Source organism: Ctenocephalides felis, unplaced genomic scaffold (genome assembly GCF_003426905.1).
Source record: "Ctenocephalides felis isolate EL2017-DRISC unplaced genomic scaffold, ASM342690v1 CF-g0.4_SCAFFOLD_00845, whole genome shotgun sequence".
Classification (NCBI taxonomy): Eukaryota; Metazoa; Arthropoda; class Insecta; order Siphonaptera; family Pulicidae; genus Ctenocephalides; species Ctenocephalides felis.
The window spans coordinates 85,412,749-85,435,308 of NW_020536999.1; the positions used below are offsets into that span (position 1 = coordinate 85,412,749).

The 22,560-nt window shown below is 31.5% G+C and overlaps 1 protein-coding gene across 1 annotated transcript; it reads right to left on the reverse strand.

The window, feature by feature from the left end:
- LOC113374922 (RING finger protein 10-like) lies at positions 1–22,464 on the reverse strand (the record flags this gene model as incomplete). Its single annotated transcript, XM_026614886.1, is given in 12 exon segments — positions 1–24; positions 116–323; positions 3,250–3,515; positions 3,601–3,698; positions 5,912–6,065; positions 6,253–6,766; positions 7,400–7,592; positions 8,101–8,285; positions 11,235–11,325; positions 11,417–11,605; positions 11,686–11,839; positions 22,165–22,464. Coding segments are annotated over 12 exon segments (2,164 nt in total), but the record flags the coding sequence as incomplete, so codon positions are not given.
- Positions 22,465–22,560: the final 96 nt, after the last annotated feature.

Consider the following 22,560-nt stretch of genomic DNA (forward strand, 5'->3'; position numbering starts at 1 on the left):
AAGCATTCTCTTTCGTAGCACCTGCTGAATAGAGAAAGAATCACAATAGTAAATGATTGACCATAAATATTATCAAAACTGATGACTCCTGGTTAACAGATTCATAAAGTTTTACCATTTGATTGGCAGCTCTTCTCCATAGCCTGACTGATGGCATCTCTAAAACTCTGAGTGTAACTTGGAGCTGGTACATAGTTAGGATCATAATCAGGATCCTGCTCCACGTTTGTTGAATCAGTTTGTTGTTGAGATGGTAAAGCTGCCCATTTATTTTGTCGGATAAAATCAGTACCCTGACTTGGGGATCGTGCCATTGTTAACATCTGATGAAAGGAAGAAAATAGAATATCTCCAACTTTAATGGAAAATAAAGTCTTCAAAAATAGTTTTTTAAATGAATTAAATTCATTTTGAGAATAGTTTTCTCTAAATTAAAAATTATAAGTATTTAATAAGTATATTGAGTTGATGTATCTTCATCTTCAATCTTCACCAAAAAACTTACCAGCAATTACCAACTGATATATTTCGAACGGTTTTGAATTCAGAAACCTATCAGGATTTCTGGTAAAAACGTAAATAAAACTAGTGGTGTATGAATCGTGCCTTAATGCAAATTGCTGGAACTTCCCGTACCGTAATGAAATATTCGAGGAATAATAAATGTTTTCAGATAGATTATTATAAATACTGTAACTTTCATTATTCTTATTTTAAAGACCAAATATAAGAGCTTTAATGTATTGGGATGATGATGTTGATATAAGTTTTTATGAAAAGTAAAGAATAAACAAAACCTAATCAGGCAAAGTTAGAATAAAGGACCTTATCTCATATTTATAAAAATTATATAAACTAAATTGTAAAGTTAAAATTATTCATTTGAACTATATAAATGAGCTTCAGAACTTTAGTTACAATTAAAATTAAAATCCGAATTATATTTTCGATAATAAAAAAAATTTGGGAAATAAAAAAAATGAAAAAAATTCTTTTTCCCAAAAGCAATCGTTTCGTCAACACAAACAGGAAGATTTTTGAATCATTCAAATCGGATGCTTAGTTCTCTCAAGATCTGCCACTTTTTGCACATTTAGCTCCGTATCTCCGAACCGGCTGTATCTGCCTTTGCCAAAAAATGCTCACCACTTCTCTCTATTATTAAGAATTAAATGTATTTTTGGACCATTCCAATCGGATGCCCGGTTTCCCAAAAACTAATCAGCATAAAGCATCAGCATTAATCCAGGTTTAATTAATCCATAAAGCAGGTTTCTGAACATTTTGGCATACCTTAGAAAAAATAGATATGTGTTTGGATACAATTTTTCGTCGACATTTTCGGGAACACCGCTCAACCGATTTGAATGATTCAAAAAGCATTCGATTCCTACTTATGAGGATTAGTTTTTGGCAGAAGTCGGTCCAGCCGTTTCGGAGATATGGATCAAAGATTGCTGAAAATGGTAATGGAGTTTTTGGAAGAACAGAGCATCCGATTTGAATTATTCAAAAAACATTCAATTCGTAATAATAAGAAGACGTGGTGATTAGGCAAGAAACTGTTTTAGAGATAAGGAGCTAAAGGGTAAAAAAAGTTTTTGAGAGAACAAAGCAACCGATTCGAATGATTCAAAAAAAAATATTTTTTTTTGGCAAGATTTCAAAAAAAAGTTTAATTTTTTCAATTTATATTTGAAATATCGAAAATGATTCGGATTTGAATTTTAATTCTACCTAAAATTCTAAAGCTCACTTATGTATTTGAAATTTATATAATTAGTAGAAATAAGGTCCTTTAATTCTAATTCCGCTTAAGTTTTGTTTATTTAGTTTAGAAACGTCGTTGTCCAATTTATAAACTTTCATATTTTGTCTATAAAATACGAATAAGCAAAGTATTTATAATAATTTATTTGAAAGCATATAAATTTCCTCAAATATTTCATTATGGTACGAGAAGTACCAGTATTTTGCCTTATGGCACAGTACCATGCACCACTAGTTAACTTCCCGTAGGGTAAGTTATTGTAATGGGCCGAAAATCGGAATTGAAAATTTTTACATTTCTCGGCGTTTTGAAGGTTTCTGAACGTTTTGGCATACCTCAGAAAAAATGGATGTGTGTGTGCATGTGTATGTATATGTATGGATACAAATTTCCAGTCACGTTTTCGGACGCACGGATCAACCGATTTGAATGGTTCAAAAAACATTCGATTCCTATCGATAGGGAAAAGAGCTGATTAGTTTTTGGCAAAAGCAGGTCCAGCCGTTTCGGGGATACGGAGCAAAGAGTGCAGAAAATAGAATCGACTTTTGAGAGCTTTTTGAGACGGAGTATCCGATTTGAATGATCTAAAAACATTCAATTAATAATGATTGGAAGAAGTGTTTATTAGTTTTTGGCAAAGGCAGGCCCAGCCATTTCGAAGATACGGAGCTAAATATGTAAAAAATGGCAGTTTTTGAGAAAACTAAGCGTCCGATTTGAATGATTCAAAGAACTTTCTGCTTGTCTTAACAAAATAGTTGATTTTGAAAAAAAATTTTTTTGTTTCAATTTTTTTTTTTTTTTTTTAATTTTTTGTATATCGAAAATAATTCAGATTTTATTTTTAATTCTGACTATAGTTTTAATATACTTTAAACAAATAATTTCAACTTTGCAATTCAGTTTATATAATTCTTATAAATATTAGACAATGTTACAATATTTATAATAATCTATTTGAAAACATTCAGTATTCCTCGAACATTTCGTTACGGTACGGGAAGTTCCTGCAATTTGCCTTAAGGCACGATGCCACCCACGCCACTAGTTTTTTTTTTTTTTTAAAAAAATTAATATTTTAGTATGTTCATCAAGGCCATGAACTCTATTGCCCTATACAGTATCATTGAAATCGCAAAAAAAAAAAAAAAAAAATTACAAAGAATTATGAAGAAACGTCCCAACCGACTTTTGCCAAGCCTGATTCTTGGCCAAAAATTATTCAGCACGATTCTCAAATTGATAACTTTCAAAAAGTTTTTAAATTTTCAGAATTCAAAAACATACACACATACTCTTTTCAAACTTGGTCTCATTCAATTGAGAATGACTTTAAACGTGGAGAAAATATAAAACTAGCAAATCAGATTTTTACGTGAATACAAACTCCTGTTTCGGGAAGTTGTTAAAATTTCGGAATCACGTGTAAATGTACACAACACAATATAATATCTAAATCATTTATCTTTTACTACCGTGGCAAACGATGGTCCAGGCGACGTTCCCAAATTATCCACTCCAGATGATGCATGGTCCAATGAATCAGATTCATTTCCAACAGACTGAGGACTTCCATAAGTTGGAAAATCGCTTTCCCAATTTATTTCTCGGTTTGTTTGAGAAGAACCAGCAATAGGCAAACCTCTCTGTTTCCGTTCCTGCTCTATGGTTATCTGCATGTCCCTTCTGTTCTCTTCACGACATTTGCGGAGTCTTAGTCTGCGCCTGGTTTCTAACTGATCTGAGGAAATAAATCATGGTGATAAATAATTTAGTGGTGATATTAAATAATTTGGTGGTGATACTAAATGATTGCAAGTACTTACTGTGGAAGTATTCAAGCGATTCAGGACTGACAATAGGTGGCCGTAGTTTGAGCTCAACCAATTCTATCTGGCAAGTTATTGGAAGGTGCTCCAAATATCTAAAAGAAAGTACGTTTCCTTAACTATGATGAAATTATAAAGCAACAAGTAATCATCAATTCCCGATTACTATCAAATACTGAATTAAACTAGTGTGGGGTGTATGGCATCGTGCCTTAAGGCAAATTGCTGGAACTTCCCGTACCGTAACGAAATGATCGAGGAATATTAAATGTTTTAAAATAGATTATTATAAATATTGTAACATTGTCTATTTATATTTATAAGAATTATATAAACTAAATTGGAAAGTTAAAATTATTTGTTTAGTATATAGTAAAGTTTATTAGAACAGAATTAAAATAAAAATCTGAATTATTTTCGATATACAAAAAAAATTTTTTGTAAAAAAAAAATTGAAGCAAAAATTTTTTTTCCACAATCAATTATTTTGTTAAAACAAGCAGAAAGTTTTTGGAATCATTCAAATCGGACGCTTAGTTCTCTCAAAAACTGCCATTATTTGCACATTTAGCTCTGTATCTCCGAAACCGCTGGACCTGCCTTTGCCAAAAACTAATCACCCCTTCTCCCCGTCATTACGAATTGAATGTTTTTGGGATCATTCAAATCGGTCGCTCCAATCTCTCAAAAACTCGATTTCTATTTTCTGCACTCTTTGCTCCTAATCGGTTGGACCAGCCTTTGCCAAAAACTAATCAGCACATCTCACTATCAATAGTGAATCGAATGTTTTTTGAACCATTCAAATCGGTTGATCCGTGCGCCCGAAAACGTGGACGAAAAATTGTATCCATACATACATACACTCTCACACACACACACCCTTTTTTTCTGAGGTATGCCAAAATATTCAGAAACCTTCAAAACGTCGAGAAATGTAAAAATTTTCAATTTCGATTTTCGGCCCATTACAATAACTTACCCTACGGGAAGTTAACTAGGCGCAACTGGCATGTTTTGCCTAAAGGTTAGTTAAATAAACTTTTCAATACATATAAATCAGTGATTCCCAAAGTGGTCCAGGCCTGAAGCCCCCCCCCCTTAGAAGACAACGTTAGCAAAAAAAAAAAATCGCGGTCTAGTAAATGGAAATGAGGTTCGTCAACACATTACACCATGTTAAATCTATTTACTAAATCTATAATAACTAGTAGTGTATGGCATTGTGCCAAATTGGTGGAACTTTCTGTACCGTAATGAAATAAATACTGTATCATTATCTAATATTTATAAAAATAATATAAACTGAATTACAAAGTTAAAATTATTTATTTAAAGTATATAAGTGAGTTTTAGAACTGTAGCCAGAATTAAAATTATAATCCAATTTATTTTCTATATACAGATCAAAACTTTTGAAAGAAAAAAATAATTGAAATAAAAAGAATTTACAAAGTTTACAAACAATGATGCTCTTTGTTTCGAAATTTCACTAGCTTATACACATACAAGATTTAGTTTGGATCATAAAACATCGAGTTCCCATTTCATCTACACATTTCCATCATAAGACATGGGCTACTAAAAATTCGTAACTGTATCGTACATTTTGTAGTGTTTTATTTTGACCATAAAACAATTAAAATTTATAGTGGTAATCAGCAAATTATAGTTGTGTTTATAATTTCGTGTAAATGCAAAATTAATAAATTTTGATAAACAGATTTAATTTAAAAAAACGTGTAAAATCAAAAACGTGTAAAACGGTACCATGTAAAACGGGGAATATGTGTATTTATTTCTAATTGATCCGATGGTTATTTACACGAGCCAATCCTTTAGCTTTAGATTTATTTATATAGTAGAATTAGTTTAGGTTATGTCATTAGTTTTAATTTCAAATTTCAAAGATTTTGCAATTTAAGTTGTACCAGTAAAAATTTACTATTTGTGCTGGATTAATAATGTTTTATAGATTTTTGGATAAACCCAAAGAAATAATAAATAGAAACAATATTGCAAAGTTTTTGCTCAAAGTGGAAATTTCGAATGACTTGAAACGTCGAGATAACACATTTGGCAAATCAGATTTTTATGTGAAAATATTATCATTCAAAGATTACAAATGCTAACTTCTTAATCACTTCAGTTTCACAAAGTCAAACAGGCTTCCAATTTTAAATACTCGCTTACTCAACTAAATAGGTCTACTAAACGATACCTGATGATATAAATTATAATAATCAGACAAAATATCGCCGGAGTACGAACTGAGCACCCTTATCCTAACAAAAATATGAATTCTTACCTCAATCTTTTACGTAACTCCTCAGTAACAGTTAAAACTTCACGTGCCTCGACAGATGTAGTTATAGTTTTTGGACAATTTGCCAATGAGCCATAGGAATATTCTAAAATTCTGGCACACAGACCGGCTAAATAAATATGCTGCCCATCCAGAGCTGTAAAAGATAAATAAAAACAATTTACTTAATAATTAAATCCAATATCAATAAAAAAAATTGCTGGTCTGAGTAAAATGATAACATAATCAAAAAAATTTAAAGTACAATTTACAATATGCAAAAATCTATTATCTTGCAAACAATTTAGAATATTCACGATCCATTATCATTTTTATCCCCTTACCTTGATAAAAATAGAAATCCTTATCCCCCGATCCACTTTCTCCAATCCTGGTTCCGTCCAAAACTTCAATTCCACTCGCAACATCCTCTCCCACACAATCAACACCTTGCTCGATTTGATCGAGTATAGAATTTTGAATTTCATCCAAATTATCAGCACCAAAAACATTTTCCAAATGTTTTACCTCTCCAGCCTCTTCCCCAGTTACATTTTCATTTAATGAAAGCTGTTCAGGAGCATCTTTTGTCAATTTTTGTTCATCTAATGAGAGTTGTTTGAAACTATTGGCTGTCAAATTTTGTTCATCAGCAGCTTGAGTTTTAGAATCGTCCAAGGAATATTGTTTGAAGTCATTGGATTTAGTATTGGCTTTTGTAGTGCTGTTTAACTTATCAGCCTGGTATTGGTTAAGGAGATCGATTGCTTGCTGGATGAAACATGCTTCAGGAGTGAATTCCTCTATTTTGTAGGCTCGATTTAGATCTGCCAGATTGACATTGATCATATCCAAAATCTAAAAAGGTGATAACTGAAGTTAATTATAATGAAAAATTATATTATAGAATTAAAATATGTAATTTTTTTACATTTTGTAAGTAAATCCTGCACATTAATTTTGTTCATTAGGGATCGTTCAAGTATTATGTAAGCAGATTTATTACAATTATTTACCCCCCCCCCCTCCCCTTTGTCAGCAAAAGTAAGCAAATTTCTTACCTAAAATCAAAATAAGCAAATAAATAACCCCCCCGCCCCCCTATAGTGCTTACGTAATACTTGAACGGCCCCTTACATAATTTTCATTAAAATGTTATTTTTGAAAATATGTATATACAAAAAACGATGAAAAACGCTAAAAAAAAAAAACGAATTTTTAGTAGCCAGTAACTTGAAAAATATTTTCTTTTTTGAAAAACATTATAAAACATATTTTTCTTAAAATTAGTTCTATTGATATTCGACGTTATTTTGTAGAAATATAATTACATCACTGAGAAGGAGTGTAATTTCCTCAGGGGATGGCGCTGAAACACAAATTGCTTTCAGGGTAATATGAACCTAATTTCAAAATTTCATGCAAATCGGAGCACAGTAAAACAAATTCAAACCCAAAACGCTTAATTTAGAAGAGTATAGGTAAATTTACCTGTTGCAAGTTAGCTTGTAACAACTTGCAATATTTAGAAGCAATCGGTCCATCACTGATGTTGGGTAGAACCAAATTATTTTGCATAGCAGAATCAACAGGCCAAGCTTGGTTACAAGTTCTCGGTCTCCTCATCAGTTGCAATGTTATAGTGCTGTTTAAACCAAATGTTGCAATCGGGGCCCAGCACACACTAAGAGAATAATAAATTATTTCATGATCTACAATTTTCATTTATAATATTATAATAATTTATAATTATATTATAATTTCATTTATAATATTATTTTTGTATTACTGTTATTATTTTAACTTTATTTCGTTTTATATTCAATTTATTGTAGTTTTTGTATCTTTTCTTTTTGGTACCTATCAATTTTGTAAATAAGACAGGTTAAATTGAATTGGTTGAATAGGTTAATTGGTAAACAATAGAAAGGGGTGTCAGGTAAATTGGTAAACAGGTAAATTGGTTGACAGATAAAATGGTGTATTGATAAACAGGTTGATAGTTAAACTGGTAGACAAGTAAATTGAGAGACAGGTGAATTGGTGAACAAGTAAATTGGTGAAAAGGTGAATTGGGTAGACAGGTAAATTGTTGGACAGCTGGTACTCAGTCAAAGTCTTGATTAACAAAAATAAATTATAACAAAAAAAGATCTACAATTTCATTATTAATTTTCATTCAATTATTTTACCTTTTCAAATCTTTAAGATGAATGGCTTCATAGCAAATGGGGCACTTCCTCCATGGCTTATCGGACAAAGCCAAATAATGAAGAATGCAAGGGTAGCAATAAATATGACCGCAACGCGTAATCCTTCCTGCCAATGGCTCTTCCAAACAAATGGGACAGTGCGGTGGATCTTCAGATTTAGTTATCTGTAAAAGATAAGTATATAATCATGAAACTGGTAAAGACATAAACTAGCCCTTCAAGAAAAAAATGGAAGTATGTCTGTGTAATTGTTATGCATTTATAAACCGTATGTCTGAAAATTCGCCGTAAAAATTTGGGAAATTGTTAGGTAAATCCCTAGACAGGTTTTTGGATATTTTGATTGAAGCCAAGTGGTAGTAGTTGCCCCAAAGGCTTTTTTATTTTTTCGATAAATATTTATTTTTTATTTTCTTATAATGCCCTTATGTAAAAACAAATAACCCTAACTTATCAACCTCCTACTACATTTTTTTATTTATTTCTACACTAGCAGATTGGTAGACAGGTAAACTGGCTGACAGGTAAACAGATAAATAGTTAAACAGGCAGATAGATACATTTATAGACAGATGAAGAGGTACACATGTAAATTGGTAGATAGGTGAACTGGTGGTCAGGTAGGTTGGAGGATATGCAAAATGTTAGGCAGGACAACTGGTAGATAGACAAATATGTGGACAGATGAACAGGTTGACAAGTTAATTAGTAGACATGTAGAACGAGAGTAAAAAGGTTAATTGCAAAAACACATAGAACGAGATGAACAGGTAAATTGTTGGACAGCTGAATTGGTAGGCTGATAAAAAGGTTGCAGTTAAACTGGTGGACAGTTAAACAGCTAAATAGATAGATAGATACATAGACCGATAAACGGGTAGACAGGGTAAATTGGTAGATAAGTAAACCAGTAGTCAGGTGATTGGAGGATTTATAAAATGGTAAGTAGGACAACTGGTAGATAGACAAATAACGAGACAGATAAACAGGTTGACAGCTAAATTAGTAAACAGGTTAATTGGTAGACACAGAACAGGTAAATTGTTGGACGCTAAATTGGTAGGTTGATGAACAAGTTGAAAGGTAAATTGGTGACAGATAAACAAGTAGACAGGTAAATTGGTAGATAGTTATAATACTGGTCAGGTGAATTAGAGGATTTATAAAATGGCAGACAGGACAACTGGTAAATAGACAAATAACAAGACGGATAAACAGGTTGACATGTAAATTGGTAAACATGTGAAAAGGTAAATTGGTAGGCCGATGAAATGGTAGATTGATAAACACGTTGATAGGTAAATTAATAGGCAAATTGTTAAACAGGTAAATTGTTGAACAGGTTAATTGGTAGACATATAGAATGGGATGACAGGTAAATTGATTGACAGGTAAAATAGTGTATTGATAAACAGGTTGATAGTTAAATTGGTAGACATGTAAATTGATAGACAGATGAATTGGTAGATAGGTATATTGGTAAACGGGTAAATTGTTGGTATTCAGGTAAATTGGAAGATATGTCAAATAGTAGACAGGACAACTGGTAGGTAAACAAATAACAATGAAGATAAGCAAGTTTACAGGTAAATTTGTAGACATGTGAAACGAATTGAAAGGTAAATTGGTAGACTGATGAAATGGTAGATTGATAGGTAAATTGGTAGACAAGTTTTTAAACAGGTAAATTGTTGATCTATATTGTTGAGGTTAGTTGGTAGACATATATAATGGGATGACAGGTAAATTGATAAACAAGTAAATTAGTAAACAGGTAAAATGATGTATTGATAAACAGATTAGGCAGATAGTTAAATTGGTAAAGAGGTAAATTAGTGAACGGGTAAATTTTTAGACAGCTGGTAGTCAGGTGAATTGGAAGATATGTAAAATGGTAGACAGGACAACTGGTAGAAACACAAATAACAAGAGAGATAACAGGTTGACAGGTGAATTGGTAGACATGTGAAACAGATTGACTTGTAAATTGGGTGACACGTAAATTGCTAGACCGATGAAATGGTAGATTGATGAACACATTGATAGATAAATTGGTAGACAAATTGTTAAACAGGTAAACTATTGAACAGGTTAATTGGTTGACGAAAAAATGGTGTATTGATAAACAGGTTGATAAGTAAATTGGTAGACAGGTAAATTGGTAAATGAGTAAATTGTTGGACAGCTGGTAGTCAGACAAATTGGAAGATATGTAAAATGCTAGACAGGACAACTGGTAGAAATCCAAATAACAAGACAGATAAACAGATAAACAAGTTGACAGGTGATTTGGTAGACATGTCAAATGAATTGACATGATAATAGGTAGGCCGGTAAAATGGTAGATTGAAAAACAAGTTGACAGGTAAATTGGTAGACAAATTTTTAACAGGTAAATTGGTAGACAAATTGTTAAACAGGCAAATAGTTGAACAAATAGTAGACATATAGAACGTAAATTGTTGGGGATGACAGGTAAATTGGTGTATTGATAAAGAGGTTGATAGGTAAATTGGTAAACGGGTCAATTGTTGGACAGCCTGTAGTCAGGTAGATTGTAAAATATGTAAAATGGTAGACAAAACAACTGGCAGATAAGCAAATAGATAGATTGACAGGTGAATTTGTAGACATGTCAAATAGATTGACATGTAAATTGGGTGACAGGTAAATTGGTTGGCCCGTAAAATGGTAGATTGAAAAACAAATTGACAGGAAAATTGCTAGACAAATTGTTGAACAGGTAAATTGGTGGATAGCTAAATTGGTAGACTGATAAACAGATTGACACAAATACTGGTGAACAAGTAAATTGGTAGACAAGTGCATTTATGGACAGGTAAATTGATGGACAGGTAAATTGATAGATAGGTAAATTAATGGACAGGTAAATTGATGAACTCGAAAATTGGTGGATAGGTAACTTGACGAACTGGTAAATTGGTTGACTGACAAACAGGTTGAGAGGTAAACTGGTAGACAAGTACAGAGGAAAACAGATAGTGATCTATGCAGGTAGACTAGAAAACAAAGAAACTGGTAGACTAAATGTAACAATTTGTTAAACTTTGTAATGTAAACTAAAACACCGGAAAGCATAAACGGGTACTTACTATTTGTTCAATATAATCCCATTCAACCAACGCATCAGGATTTTTCAAACAAATTGAATAATCTTCACCTTCTCGCACAATGAACTGGCAACTAGAAATAATAAAAGCAATATTTAAAACTAAAGATTAATCTTTAAATGTTAGTATTAATAATAATATAATATGATTTCCATTACACTTACTTAGCTTGTAAATAATGCTCCTTATTATACTTAGGATAATTAATTTTTCCTTTTTTGTACTGCCGTCCATAATTCGTAGGACCTCCAACAGATCGGGGAGTATAGTGAAAGTTTAAAAGATGATTCAAACTTTGCTTTTTGTTGCCAAATTTCATTACCGAACCTGGTTCGAGTTGTTCAAACTCTAGCCTGAGAAACAAACACATAAATGATTGATAAAATATAAATGATTATAATAGAAAATGGATTTAAAAGGAGTGTTTTTTTACCTGGTTTCCGCCTTTCCACCCATCTGACTACCACCGCGGGGCCTTGGACGTTTGTCAAATCCAACATACTTATTTCTTTGAGGAGGGGGCTTAGGGTTATTTGGGATATTGTTGTTTCGTAAACCTTTTGTCCAAGGTTTACTGTTGGGAACATCTGAAAAATAAATACTGAACTTTATTTACATACAAAAAAAAAAGGTCTTTGAAACACTAATGATTATTTTTATGGAATAATGCAATATCATGGTCCTTGTTCCTTAAATAATTTCCTTTGTAGAAATTATCTACCATTGTTGATTGCCATATATACTAAATTCTATAAATGGGGTACAAATATGCCTTTTGAAGATGGGGTTTAATATTATTAATCTGGACTTTTAACATCCCTTGGGTAGGTGTTAGAGATCGCAAATATATTTAAAATAATGTTTTTTTTATATATGTTTACGTTTCAACCCCTTCTGAACATTTTGGCATGCCTCATAAAAAATGGATCCCAAACACCGAGCGGCGGTAGCAATCTGAAATCCACATAAATTCCACATGCATGTCACATCGCTGAAGGCAAGCTTGTGGATTTCAGGTTGCTACCGCCGCTCAAATCACAGGGTGTTTACTGGTACGTTGTATGTGTGTAGTACGTGTTTTGTATGGATACAATTTTTCGTCTACGATTTTAAAAGCAGGGATCAACCAAATTGAATGAATTGTATTGACAAAAACAATTCAATTCCTGTTGATGAGAATACATGCTGAGTTTTTACTGACGTGTTAGTTTTTGGACAAGGCAAGTCCTACCGTTTGACAAAAAGAGCAAATAATGATAATTAAGTTTTTGTGATATCGGAGCTAATTTTGTTTACATTTCTTTGAGTTTTGTGCCAAAATTTATATTGTCCACCAATGCCATTCACCACTAGTTACATTTTATTTTTACCACTAGGTAAAACCACGAGACTAGGAACTTATCCCTAGTTGATGTAATTTTATAGCTTGAAGTTTTTATAGAAGTACATGTTGAATCTTCAGGCTAAACCCAGCTGATAATAATAGCTTCGCATCTATTACAAGAGCATCTAGATATTGCTACAAAATGGCTTTCTTTATGAAGAATTATGACTCCAAATTGAATTGGAAGGTTCAAATTAACAAGAAAAAACAGCAGATTGATGAACTATTTAAAAAAAACATTGCTGGTTGCTAAACAAACGATCCGAACTGTCGACAAACAACGAACTAATTATTTACAAATGTATTTTCAAACCAGTGTGGTCCTATGGGATTCAACTATGGGGCACCGCCAAAAAAAGCAATAGACAGATCATTCAGCGAGTGCAGAACAAAATCATAAGGCAGGCACTGAACGCACCCAGGTCATAGACCTTATACTATTTCTTGGCACAGTGCCTTAAGGCCAATTGCTGGAACTTCCCGTACCGTAACGAAATTTTCGAGGAATACTGAATGATTTCAAATAGATTATTATTAATATTGTAACATTGTCTAATATTTATAAGAATTATATAAACTGAATTGCAAAGTTGAAATTATTTGTTCAAAGCATATTAGAACTTTAGTCAGAATTAAAAATGAAATCTGAATTATTTTCGATATACAAAAAATTTTTTTTTGAAAAAAAAATTGAAAAAAAAAATTGAAACAAATTTTTTTTTCCAAAATCAATTATTTTGTTAAGACAAACAAAGTTTTTTGAATCATTTAAATCGGACGCTTAGTTCTCTCAAAAACTGCCATTTTTTGCACATTTATGACTGGGCCTGGCTTTATATAAACACTTATCCCAATCATTACTAATTGAATGTTTTTTAGAACATTCAAATCGGATGCTCCGTTCTCTCAAAAACTCGATATCTCTTTTCGGCACTCTTTGCACTTTATCTCCGTAACTGCTGACCCTGCCTTTGCCAAAAACTAATCAGCACATCTCCCTGTCAATAGGAATCGAATGTTTTTTGAACCATTCAAATCGAAAACGTAGACAAAAAGGGTATGGGCGTGTTTCCATACAGAATTGGCCCCACCCTGGTATTTAAATAATTTTGATGCCATTTTATAGGTATTTTCGAGAAAATCCGATATACGAAATTTCAAATCCGTAGCTCATCATTTGGCCAAGATATCATTGAAAATGTGTGAAAGTGGCCCCTTTTTTCAAAGTCGTTTTTTGTCGCAACGGTGAAAGATATCAAAAAACAAATAACGGGATTATATTTATATCGATGTCTACTATATTTTTAATAACAAATATTGTTTAGTAATTATTTTTTAGTGCAGGAAAAAGTGAAAATAATTTTTTGTTTTAAATTTTCAGGTAGTGCGGTTGTTTGGACTAATTTTTAATTAGCATCATTAGAACGGCTATTCAATTTTCTTTTAGTGTGCAAAATTATGTTTTATTTCATGTGGTAGAACACATTCAAAATTAGAAAAAACCTGAGCAAGTACACGCTCGCGCTCATATAGCACCCGCGTAAGTCGTCTCTCATTCGCAACGACTAGCAACAGCATTGCTCGCCGCGCGTCTTGATAAATTAAAACATTTTTAATAAAACACAATATATATACATTTATATTTTGAATAATTATATATTTATATGTATATGTATAATAACTTTATTTTTATATAATTAAATATATATTATTTATATATTGCACAAGTATATTATATGATTTAATCATCATTAATAATTTATCAATTAATTATTACTTATTAATTAATTATTAATTATTATTTATTGATATTAATTATTAATACCACTAAATAAATAAAAAATAGATTAATAAAAAATATACATAATAATAGTATATCGGTATATGATTACTATTCATGCTACAGCGCAATGTATACAAATGCAAGTAGACTAAGTTAGTCATAAATATATTAAATAATATCTTGAAGTTTTTTTTTAAATTAAATAATATATAAGAATATATTGAATAGAATATCTCAATCTATAAATACTCATAATAATTATTGAACTACTGCACTATTGTGTATCATCTTTAATTAAAATATTTGAAATTTCGCGGCATTATAATTATATATTGCATTGTGGTGATAACTAAATTATATAAAATTGAATTGACACTAAAATACAAGAAAAGTGCAAAATCAACTGGTACAAAGGTGTAGAGCACACAAAAATTAAAAAGAGCATTATTTATTTAATAATTATCAAAAATTTCGTGATTAGTTAAATTCCAAAATTATATTAGTTTTATGCTGTCTGTATTTTGTTATCTTATGTGTGGTTTTTGCGGGCAAAATTTCAAATATTTTAATTAAGGATGATACACAATAGTGCAGTAGTTCAATAATTATTATGAGTCTTTATAGATTGAGATATTCTATTCAATATATTCTTATATATTATCTAATTTTAAAAAAAACTTCAAGATATTATTTAATATATTTATGACTTACTTAGTCTACTTGCATTTGTATACATTGCGCTGTAGCATGAATAGTAATCATATACCGATATACTATTATTATGTATATTTTTTATTAATCTATTTTTTATTTATTTAGTGGTATTAATAATTAATATCAATAAATAATAATTAATAATTAATTAATCAGTAATAATTAATTGATAAATTATTAATGATGATTAAATCATATAATATACTTGTGCAATATATAAATAATATATATTTAATTATATAAAAATAAAGTTATTATTATACATATACATATAAATATATAATTATTCAAAATATAAATGTATATATATTGTGTTTTATTAAAAATGTTTTAATTTATCAAGACGCGCGGCGAGCAATGCTGTTGCTAGTCGTTGCGAATGAGAGACGACTTACGCGGGTGCTATATGAGCGCGAGCGTGTACTTGCTCAGGTTTTTTCTAATTTTGAATGTGTTCTACCACATGAAATAAAACATAATTTTGCACACTAAAAGAAAATTGAATAGCCGTTCTAATGATGCTAATTAAAAATTAGTCCAAACAACCGCACTACCTGAAAATTCAAAACGAAAAATTATTTTCACTTTTTCCTGCACTAAAAAATAATTACTAAACAATATTTGTTATTAAAAATATAGTAGACATCGATATGAATATAATCCCGTTACTTGTTTTTTGATATCCTTCACCGTTGCGACAAAAAACGACTTTGAAAAAAGGGGCCACTTTCACACATTTTCAATGATATCTCGGCCAAATGATGAGCTACGGATTTGAAATTTGGTATATCGGATTTTCTCAAAAATACCTATAAAATGGCATCAAAATTATTTAAATACCAGGGTGGGGCCAATTCTGTATGGAAACACGCCCATACCCTTTGTATCCATACATACATATACACACACACATCAATTTTTTCTGAGGTATGCCAAAATGTTCAGAAACCTTCAAACCGTCGAGAAATTTTCAATTTCGATTTTTGGACGATTACAATAACTTACCCTAAGAAAAGTTAATAAAAAAAAAAAAAAAAATCCAGCTGATGTGAATTTATAACTAAAATATATTAATTACTTCCTGAAGGCTAAAGCACACGAGGCTTGTTTTGTTGTTTTTGCTGTTAAGGGTGGCAAATGCAAGCTATCTGGCCATGCAGCAAGCTGGATTTGCAAGATGGAACGTGTGCCATTTTTGTAGATGGATTCGTCCGCCTGAACCAATCGGAAAGTAGTATTTTATCACATGGTTTATCACGTGATTTTGACGGCATGCCCCCATAGCTATGACAGCATGAAGAGTGTTTATTTTATGTTTTCGTGCGTTAGTGTTCAGATCAATTCACAGAAAATGGAGTTTAGAACAGAAAAGTGGAGCAAAGACCAGATTAAAGCATTGATAGAAGCTTTTAAGGAGGAGGAAATCCGAAGAGAAGCCTTGGAAAGAGTACTTGTAAAAGTCTGCAAGTTCAGGGAAAGCTGCACACCAGTGGGCCAACATATAGTACCATCGATAGATATGGAGACAATTGAACCGAAAAGAAGAAAGAAGGATAGAGAGACAACTATGGATACTGAAACAGTTTTTCAAGCCTTCGAAAAACTGTTGGATGCACTAAAAGTTCGTCTATCTAAAGAACCTATCAAGCAGTATTGTTATATAATACCAAAGCATTTAGACCAATTATTGAGATCTTACGAAAACTCAGAGTTGCAGCAAAGAACTTTATTGAAAATAGAGCAATTGATAGTGGATGGAAGGATACAAGATATCCGAAATCAAAATCAGACAAATAAATGATAATTTTTAAACATTAAGTTTTTTTTAAATTTAGTTAGAGCATTTTATTTTCAGCATTCATTTTATTATAATATTTATAAATGCCCTTTTTACAATTGCTGTATGTTGTTATGAAACAGTTCGTCTTATTCAGTGATTTAGTTAGTTTGATTTACAAATTACTTCATAACATTACAATTAATTTTAAGATAATAATATAGAAGCATTAAATGAATAAAAGCTTTTTTTAATTTAGTTAGAGCATTTTATTTTCAGCATTCATCGTTATTACGTTAATTACATTTACGAATTTGGTATTGATCAAAGGGACATTTTGTCAAATAACATTTTCCCAGTAATAATTTCCCAGAATTTATCGACGAATAGATAGTAATATATGAAGGTCCGGGGTTAAAAAGGTCCACCACCGATGTGTCAAAAATCAGTAAAGTTAAGCATTGTTTAACAATATTTGAAAGTAGAGGAAAAAAGATGTATAACCAACTACACCTGGATTTGAAAACGGTAATCTTTGAAATGGGGGAGATAAACGGTAATCTTTGAAAATCCATAATAAAAGTATTTTCTTCCGTTGGTAGTTTTTTAGCTTTAGTTAAAAATGTAATTATTTTGTAAAATACCTTTAAAACTATAATAAGGCTTTAAACCTTTTAGCCACCTGCCCGTTTCAAGTAACCCCGCCTATAGGGTAAAAAGGTCTAGATAACAAATTTTTGAAAGACATCAAAAAAGTACATTTCTACAACGATGAAGTAGAAGGCAGTTTACTGAACGTAGTCAGATAATTGTTCGTTTGATATGTGTTATTTGTTGTGATAAAATTGTTATGGTTTTCACAATATAGTTTATATTTGCTCAAAGTCAAATTGGACCTTTGCGCCTCGCCCTGCTCTACATATAATTTTTTTATTAAATTTACTTTTACATTCATATTTTAATTTTATTTACTTTTTTATTAAATTCATCGAATGTTACTTGAATCTTTTCAAAAAGCAGGTCAAAAAAGTAAGACTTAATTTATTTTCTATCTCTCCTCGCAAAAATTTGAAAATTTTGTATAAGCTCAGTTGTATTATTTACAATTATACACAAAATCCAGAATCCAAAAAGAATGTGAAAAACTTGAAACGTAACCAATAAGTCGAAAGACCAAAAAAGACTTGGATTGGATTATATGTTTTCTATAGAAAGTGTATAAAACTTCCAGTTTGATAGTGTTCACAAAATATAGACAAACTAATGGGGTTTATTGTTTTTATAATACCTCATTGTATATTGCATTCAAACAGCACATCCTTATACACTTAAAGTATTAATATTTTTGATTCTCTAGAAATTGTTTAGAATATAGCGTACTTAGCAAAACAACGTTTGCCGGGTCAGCTAGTATAATAATAATATTATGAGATGTCTGTGATCCTTGCAGAAGATTTTGATGTGAATTTATTCCTAACTAAAATTCAAACATTATTAATCATCCTTGAAGGCAATTTTGGATTAAATATGATAAATAGTAAAAAGAATCCACTAGGGAGCTGCCATTAATGTAGTTTTTGCAAGAATATCTGTGTCCTTCAGCAAAAGATTTAATTATAAATTTCTTGTAACTGAAGCTGATACATTATTAACCTTCCTTAAACTCAAATTGAATCAACTTTCATAAATTTAGATTGAAAATGATTGAATTGTAAAAATAATGCAACAACCAAAGGTGAAGCTACCATCAACGCAGTTTTGTGAGAATGTCTGTGATCCTCAACTTTATTCCTTTCTTGAATGGAAATTGAATAAACTTCCATAAATTTGAATTGAAAATGATGAATAATACAAAAAATGCAGCAGCCGAAGGTGGAGCTACCACTAGTGCAGTTCTGTGAGAATGTCTGTGATCCTCGACAGAAGATTTCAATGTGAATTTGTCACTAACTAAAGTTCAAACATTATTAACCATCCTTAAAGACAAAGTTGGATTGAAAATAATAAATAGTAAAAATAATGCAACAGCCAAAGGTGCAGTACCAACAATGCAGTTTCGTGAGAATGTCAGTGATCCTGGACAAAAGATTTTAATGTCAATTCATCATTAACTGAAGCTGAAACATAATTAACCTTCCATAAATATAAATTTGGATTAAAATGACGAATAATTAAAATAATGCAATAACCAAAAGTGCATCTACCAAGTGCAGATGCAGTTTTTGTGAGAATGCCTGTAATCCTCAACAGAAGATTTTGATGTGAATTTCTAGTTAACTGAAGCAGACTTCATTGAACTTCTTAAAAAAACAAATTTGTACTGGAAACAATAAATGATAAGAACAATCCAATAATGAAAAGGAAAGCTGTCAATAATGCAGTTTGTGTGAAAAATGAATATTGACTAAAATTAAACAAATGTTTCATATCTCGCTTAGTTACCTTTGCAAAAGTCTGCTGGATTTCTCCTCTCCGAAATGATAATTAAAGATGCAATTGTGATGTGAAAATAAAAATAAAAGTAATGAAAATAAAACTTGTCTTGAAGGAAATTCACAGGTACCCTTGTATAACAAGGTAGTTACGATTCAAAACACTAGAATGTTATAGACAAGTTTGTCTCTAATCCGCGTTATATGGGACAAAGAACCAGTTAGAAAAAAGTAGTTACTCTCCAAAAATTCAAAAAAACATGCTGCATACCATGATTTTATAATAAATATTGTTATAGTTATAAATTTTTATAAGAAGTAATATACATTACATAAATTATATTTTTTTTTCTCATTTTTGCAAGATATCCTCATCCCCCGAGAAGATTCCAGTGCTACCTCCAAATCCATGCATTATTTTTTGCCAACAAATTTATATTTGCGATTTTTTGCTTTTAGCAAAATGATATTTATATATTTAACACATGCAAAGCTATCCTTATTAAACTTTTATGCTCATTGTCTTTAAAGAATCCATGTTTAAAAAATATGAAATATATTGTTCGGCTAATCCACTAGTTTAATCAGATTTATTGGCAATTTTACTAATTTTAGATTAGATAAAGTTTGAGTTTCATAGGTTTTACTATATTTCTTATTTTATCCAGGTTTTGCTCAATTCTCAAACCGTGTTATAGCAAACCCGTGCTTTTATAGCACCATGTTATGAGATTTATGGTCTCAATTCTTTAACCGTGTTATTCGGCGACAACCTGTAAGTTCAACTGTACAACAATTGAGCAACTATCCAATCAAGCAATTAAAGACCAAAGCAGATTCACAATTGGCTTACCAGGAAGCTGCTTAATAGACTTTTTAGCCACAGGCTTGCCTGGTATAAACACAGATTGGACAAAATGGCTGTGTATATTATGTGATCCAAACTCTTTATTCCACTCATCATAGTAGGTTCACCTCGGAATTCGAGATACCCAGCTTTAAGTATGTAAATACTTGTATATTGACACCCTAAAGTTGTCTCAAAACCTTCATATAGTATTGACACCCTACCGTATGTAGGTTTTGAGACAACTTTAGGGTGTCGATATACAAGTATTCACAGACTTACAGCTGGACATCTCAAATTCCGAGGTGAACTTACTTGATGAATGACTGGACTATTAATTATTACCCTATGGTATTGACACCCTACCGTATGTAGGGTTTGAGACAACTTTAGAATGTCAATATACAAGTATTTACAGACTTACAACTGGGTATTTCAAATTCTGACATTCTTACCTAATTTAAGCTTAAATGACTGAACTACTTCACCAAAATACAAATCACATTCTTACAATTCCTCAGAATCGACTCAAACTTGTCACCATCATCATGTGCAAAGGAAACACCGAGATGGTTAAAAAGATTGTTAAAGATAGTGAAGATTTTCCAGCAAGATTGGTTAAAGATTGTTAGATGAGGAAGCTGGAATTTTATTGAAACAGGTAATGTAGTTTAGTAAGAATCAATTTCTATTAATAAATTTCATTACATCCAGTAAGGGAAACTCTAAACACTATTTTCATCCTCTTGTTTTTTTATAGTAAGGACAAATCATAACAATATGTGTGTGATTATAAATATAACCTAGCAAATTAAAAATTCACCTGTTCTCTTGTCACATTCCTACAACAGATAACATCCTAAAATAAAAGTCCCACCTGGAAGGTAGAGCATTTTTCGTTAGTGTAAGAAGTGAAAAATTCACATCACATCCAGTCAAATCGGTAGTGCCTCAAAGTAGTGTCATTGGGCCACTATTATATCTCATATACATTGCAGACCTACCACAGAAAGATGACATTTTGACAGCAACATATGCAGACGACACAGGCATTCTGGCAACACATGAAGACCCCATAATTACATAAAATCATCTCGACGTGATACAAAAATGGTTAAGCTTGTGTAGAATAGAAGTCAACAGTAGCACGTCAAAATATATCACTTTCACTCTTTGCAAATGGACTTGTCATGCAGTAAGACTTAATGAAAAAATTATAGATCAAACAGTCAAATATCTAGGTTTATACCTCGATAAAAGACTAACCTGGAAAGAACACATTGAGGAAAAGAGGAGGCTGCTTAAAGAGGCCAGATGAAGATATAATTGGCTCCTCGAACAAAAATCAAAACTTGATACATAATAAAATTTACCTCTAAAAAGTCATCATTAAACCTATTCAGACATACGAGATACTGCTATGGGAATCAACTTCCAACTCAAATGCTTTGATAATTCAAAGATTTCAAAACGAAATTTTGATAGCACCAAAGTATGTTCCAAATTGGTTAATACATGAAGACACAGGCACTAGCACAGTTAAGGATGAAACGCTTTCTCACAAAAATATAGAAATCGTGTAGCTGATCACCCAAACTTGCTCACCAGAAAACTTCAAACAATTCTACCAGGGCCAGGTTAAAAAGAAAATTTCTTCTGCATTAATCAACAATAGATAAGACCTTCGACAAATCACTGGCAATGGTCAGATGATTTGTATTTTGCCAACAATGTCAGTTTTATGTCAAATATTCTAATTCTATCTGTTTCAGGGCAGTTGTAAGAATTATTATAATAATAAAAAAAAATGTGTATGATTATAAATATAACCTAGTAAATTACAAAATCACCTGTTCTCTTATCAGATTCCTACAACAGATAACATCAAAATGATACGCAATTGTAATCTCCCTCCACAATTTATAATCTAAACAATTCCCTCGACCTTGAACCTTCTTTTGACAATTGCATTTACCTTGATTCTTCTTACTTTCAGCACCCTGTCCCTTCCCAGGGGGCTGATTGGGTCTCAAAAGCGTCTTTTTTTCCATCTCTTGTTGCATCAACAACCGAATTCTTGGAGTGATCTCCACACGGAGAAATCTTGAGCACTTTCAAAGGAGACATTTTAGTATGCCATGTTTACAACTTCGGAAATAAATAATTAGAACAATGACTGTTGTAATTATTAGCAATTCGCGATTAAAGATGTCGAAATAAAGGATTTAATTATTAAGGGAGAGCCTCCCTATCTCCGCGGAGACGATGTTAGAATTTTTTTGAAACAAATGAGCCCGTCGGTGAAATGGCGACGAGTAAAATAAAAGTGTTGCCAGGGAGGGTGAAGTTAGATGCGAACGGGCATAAAAGG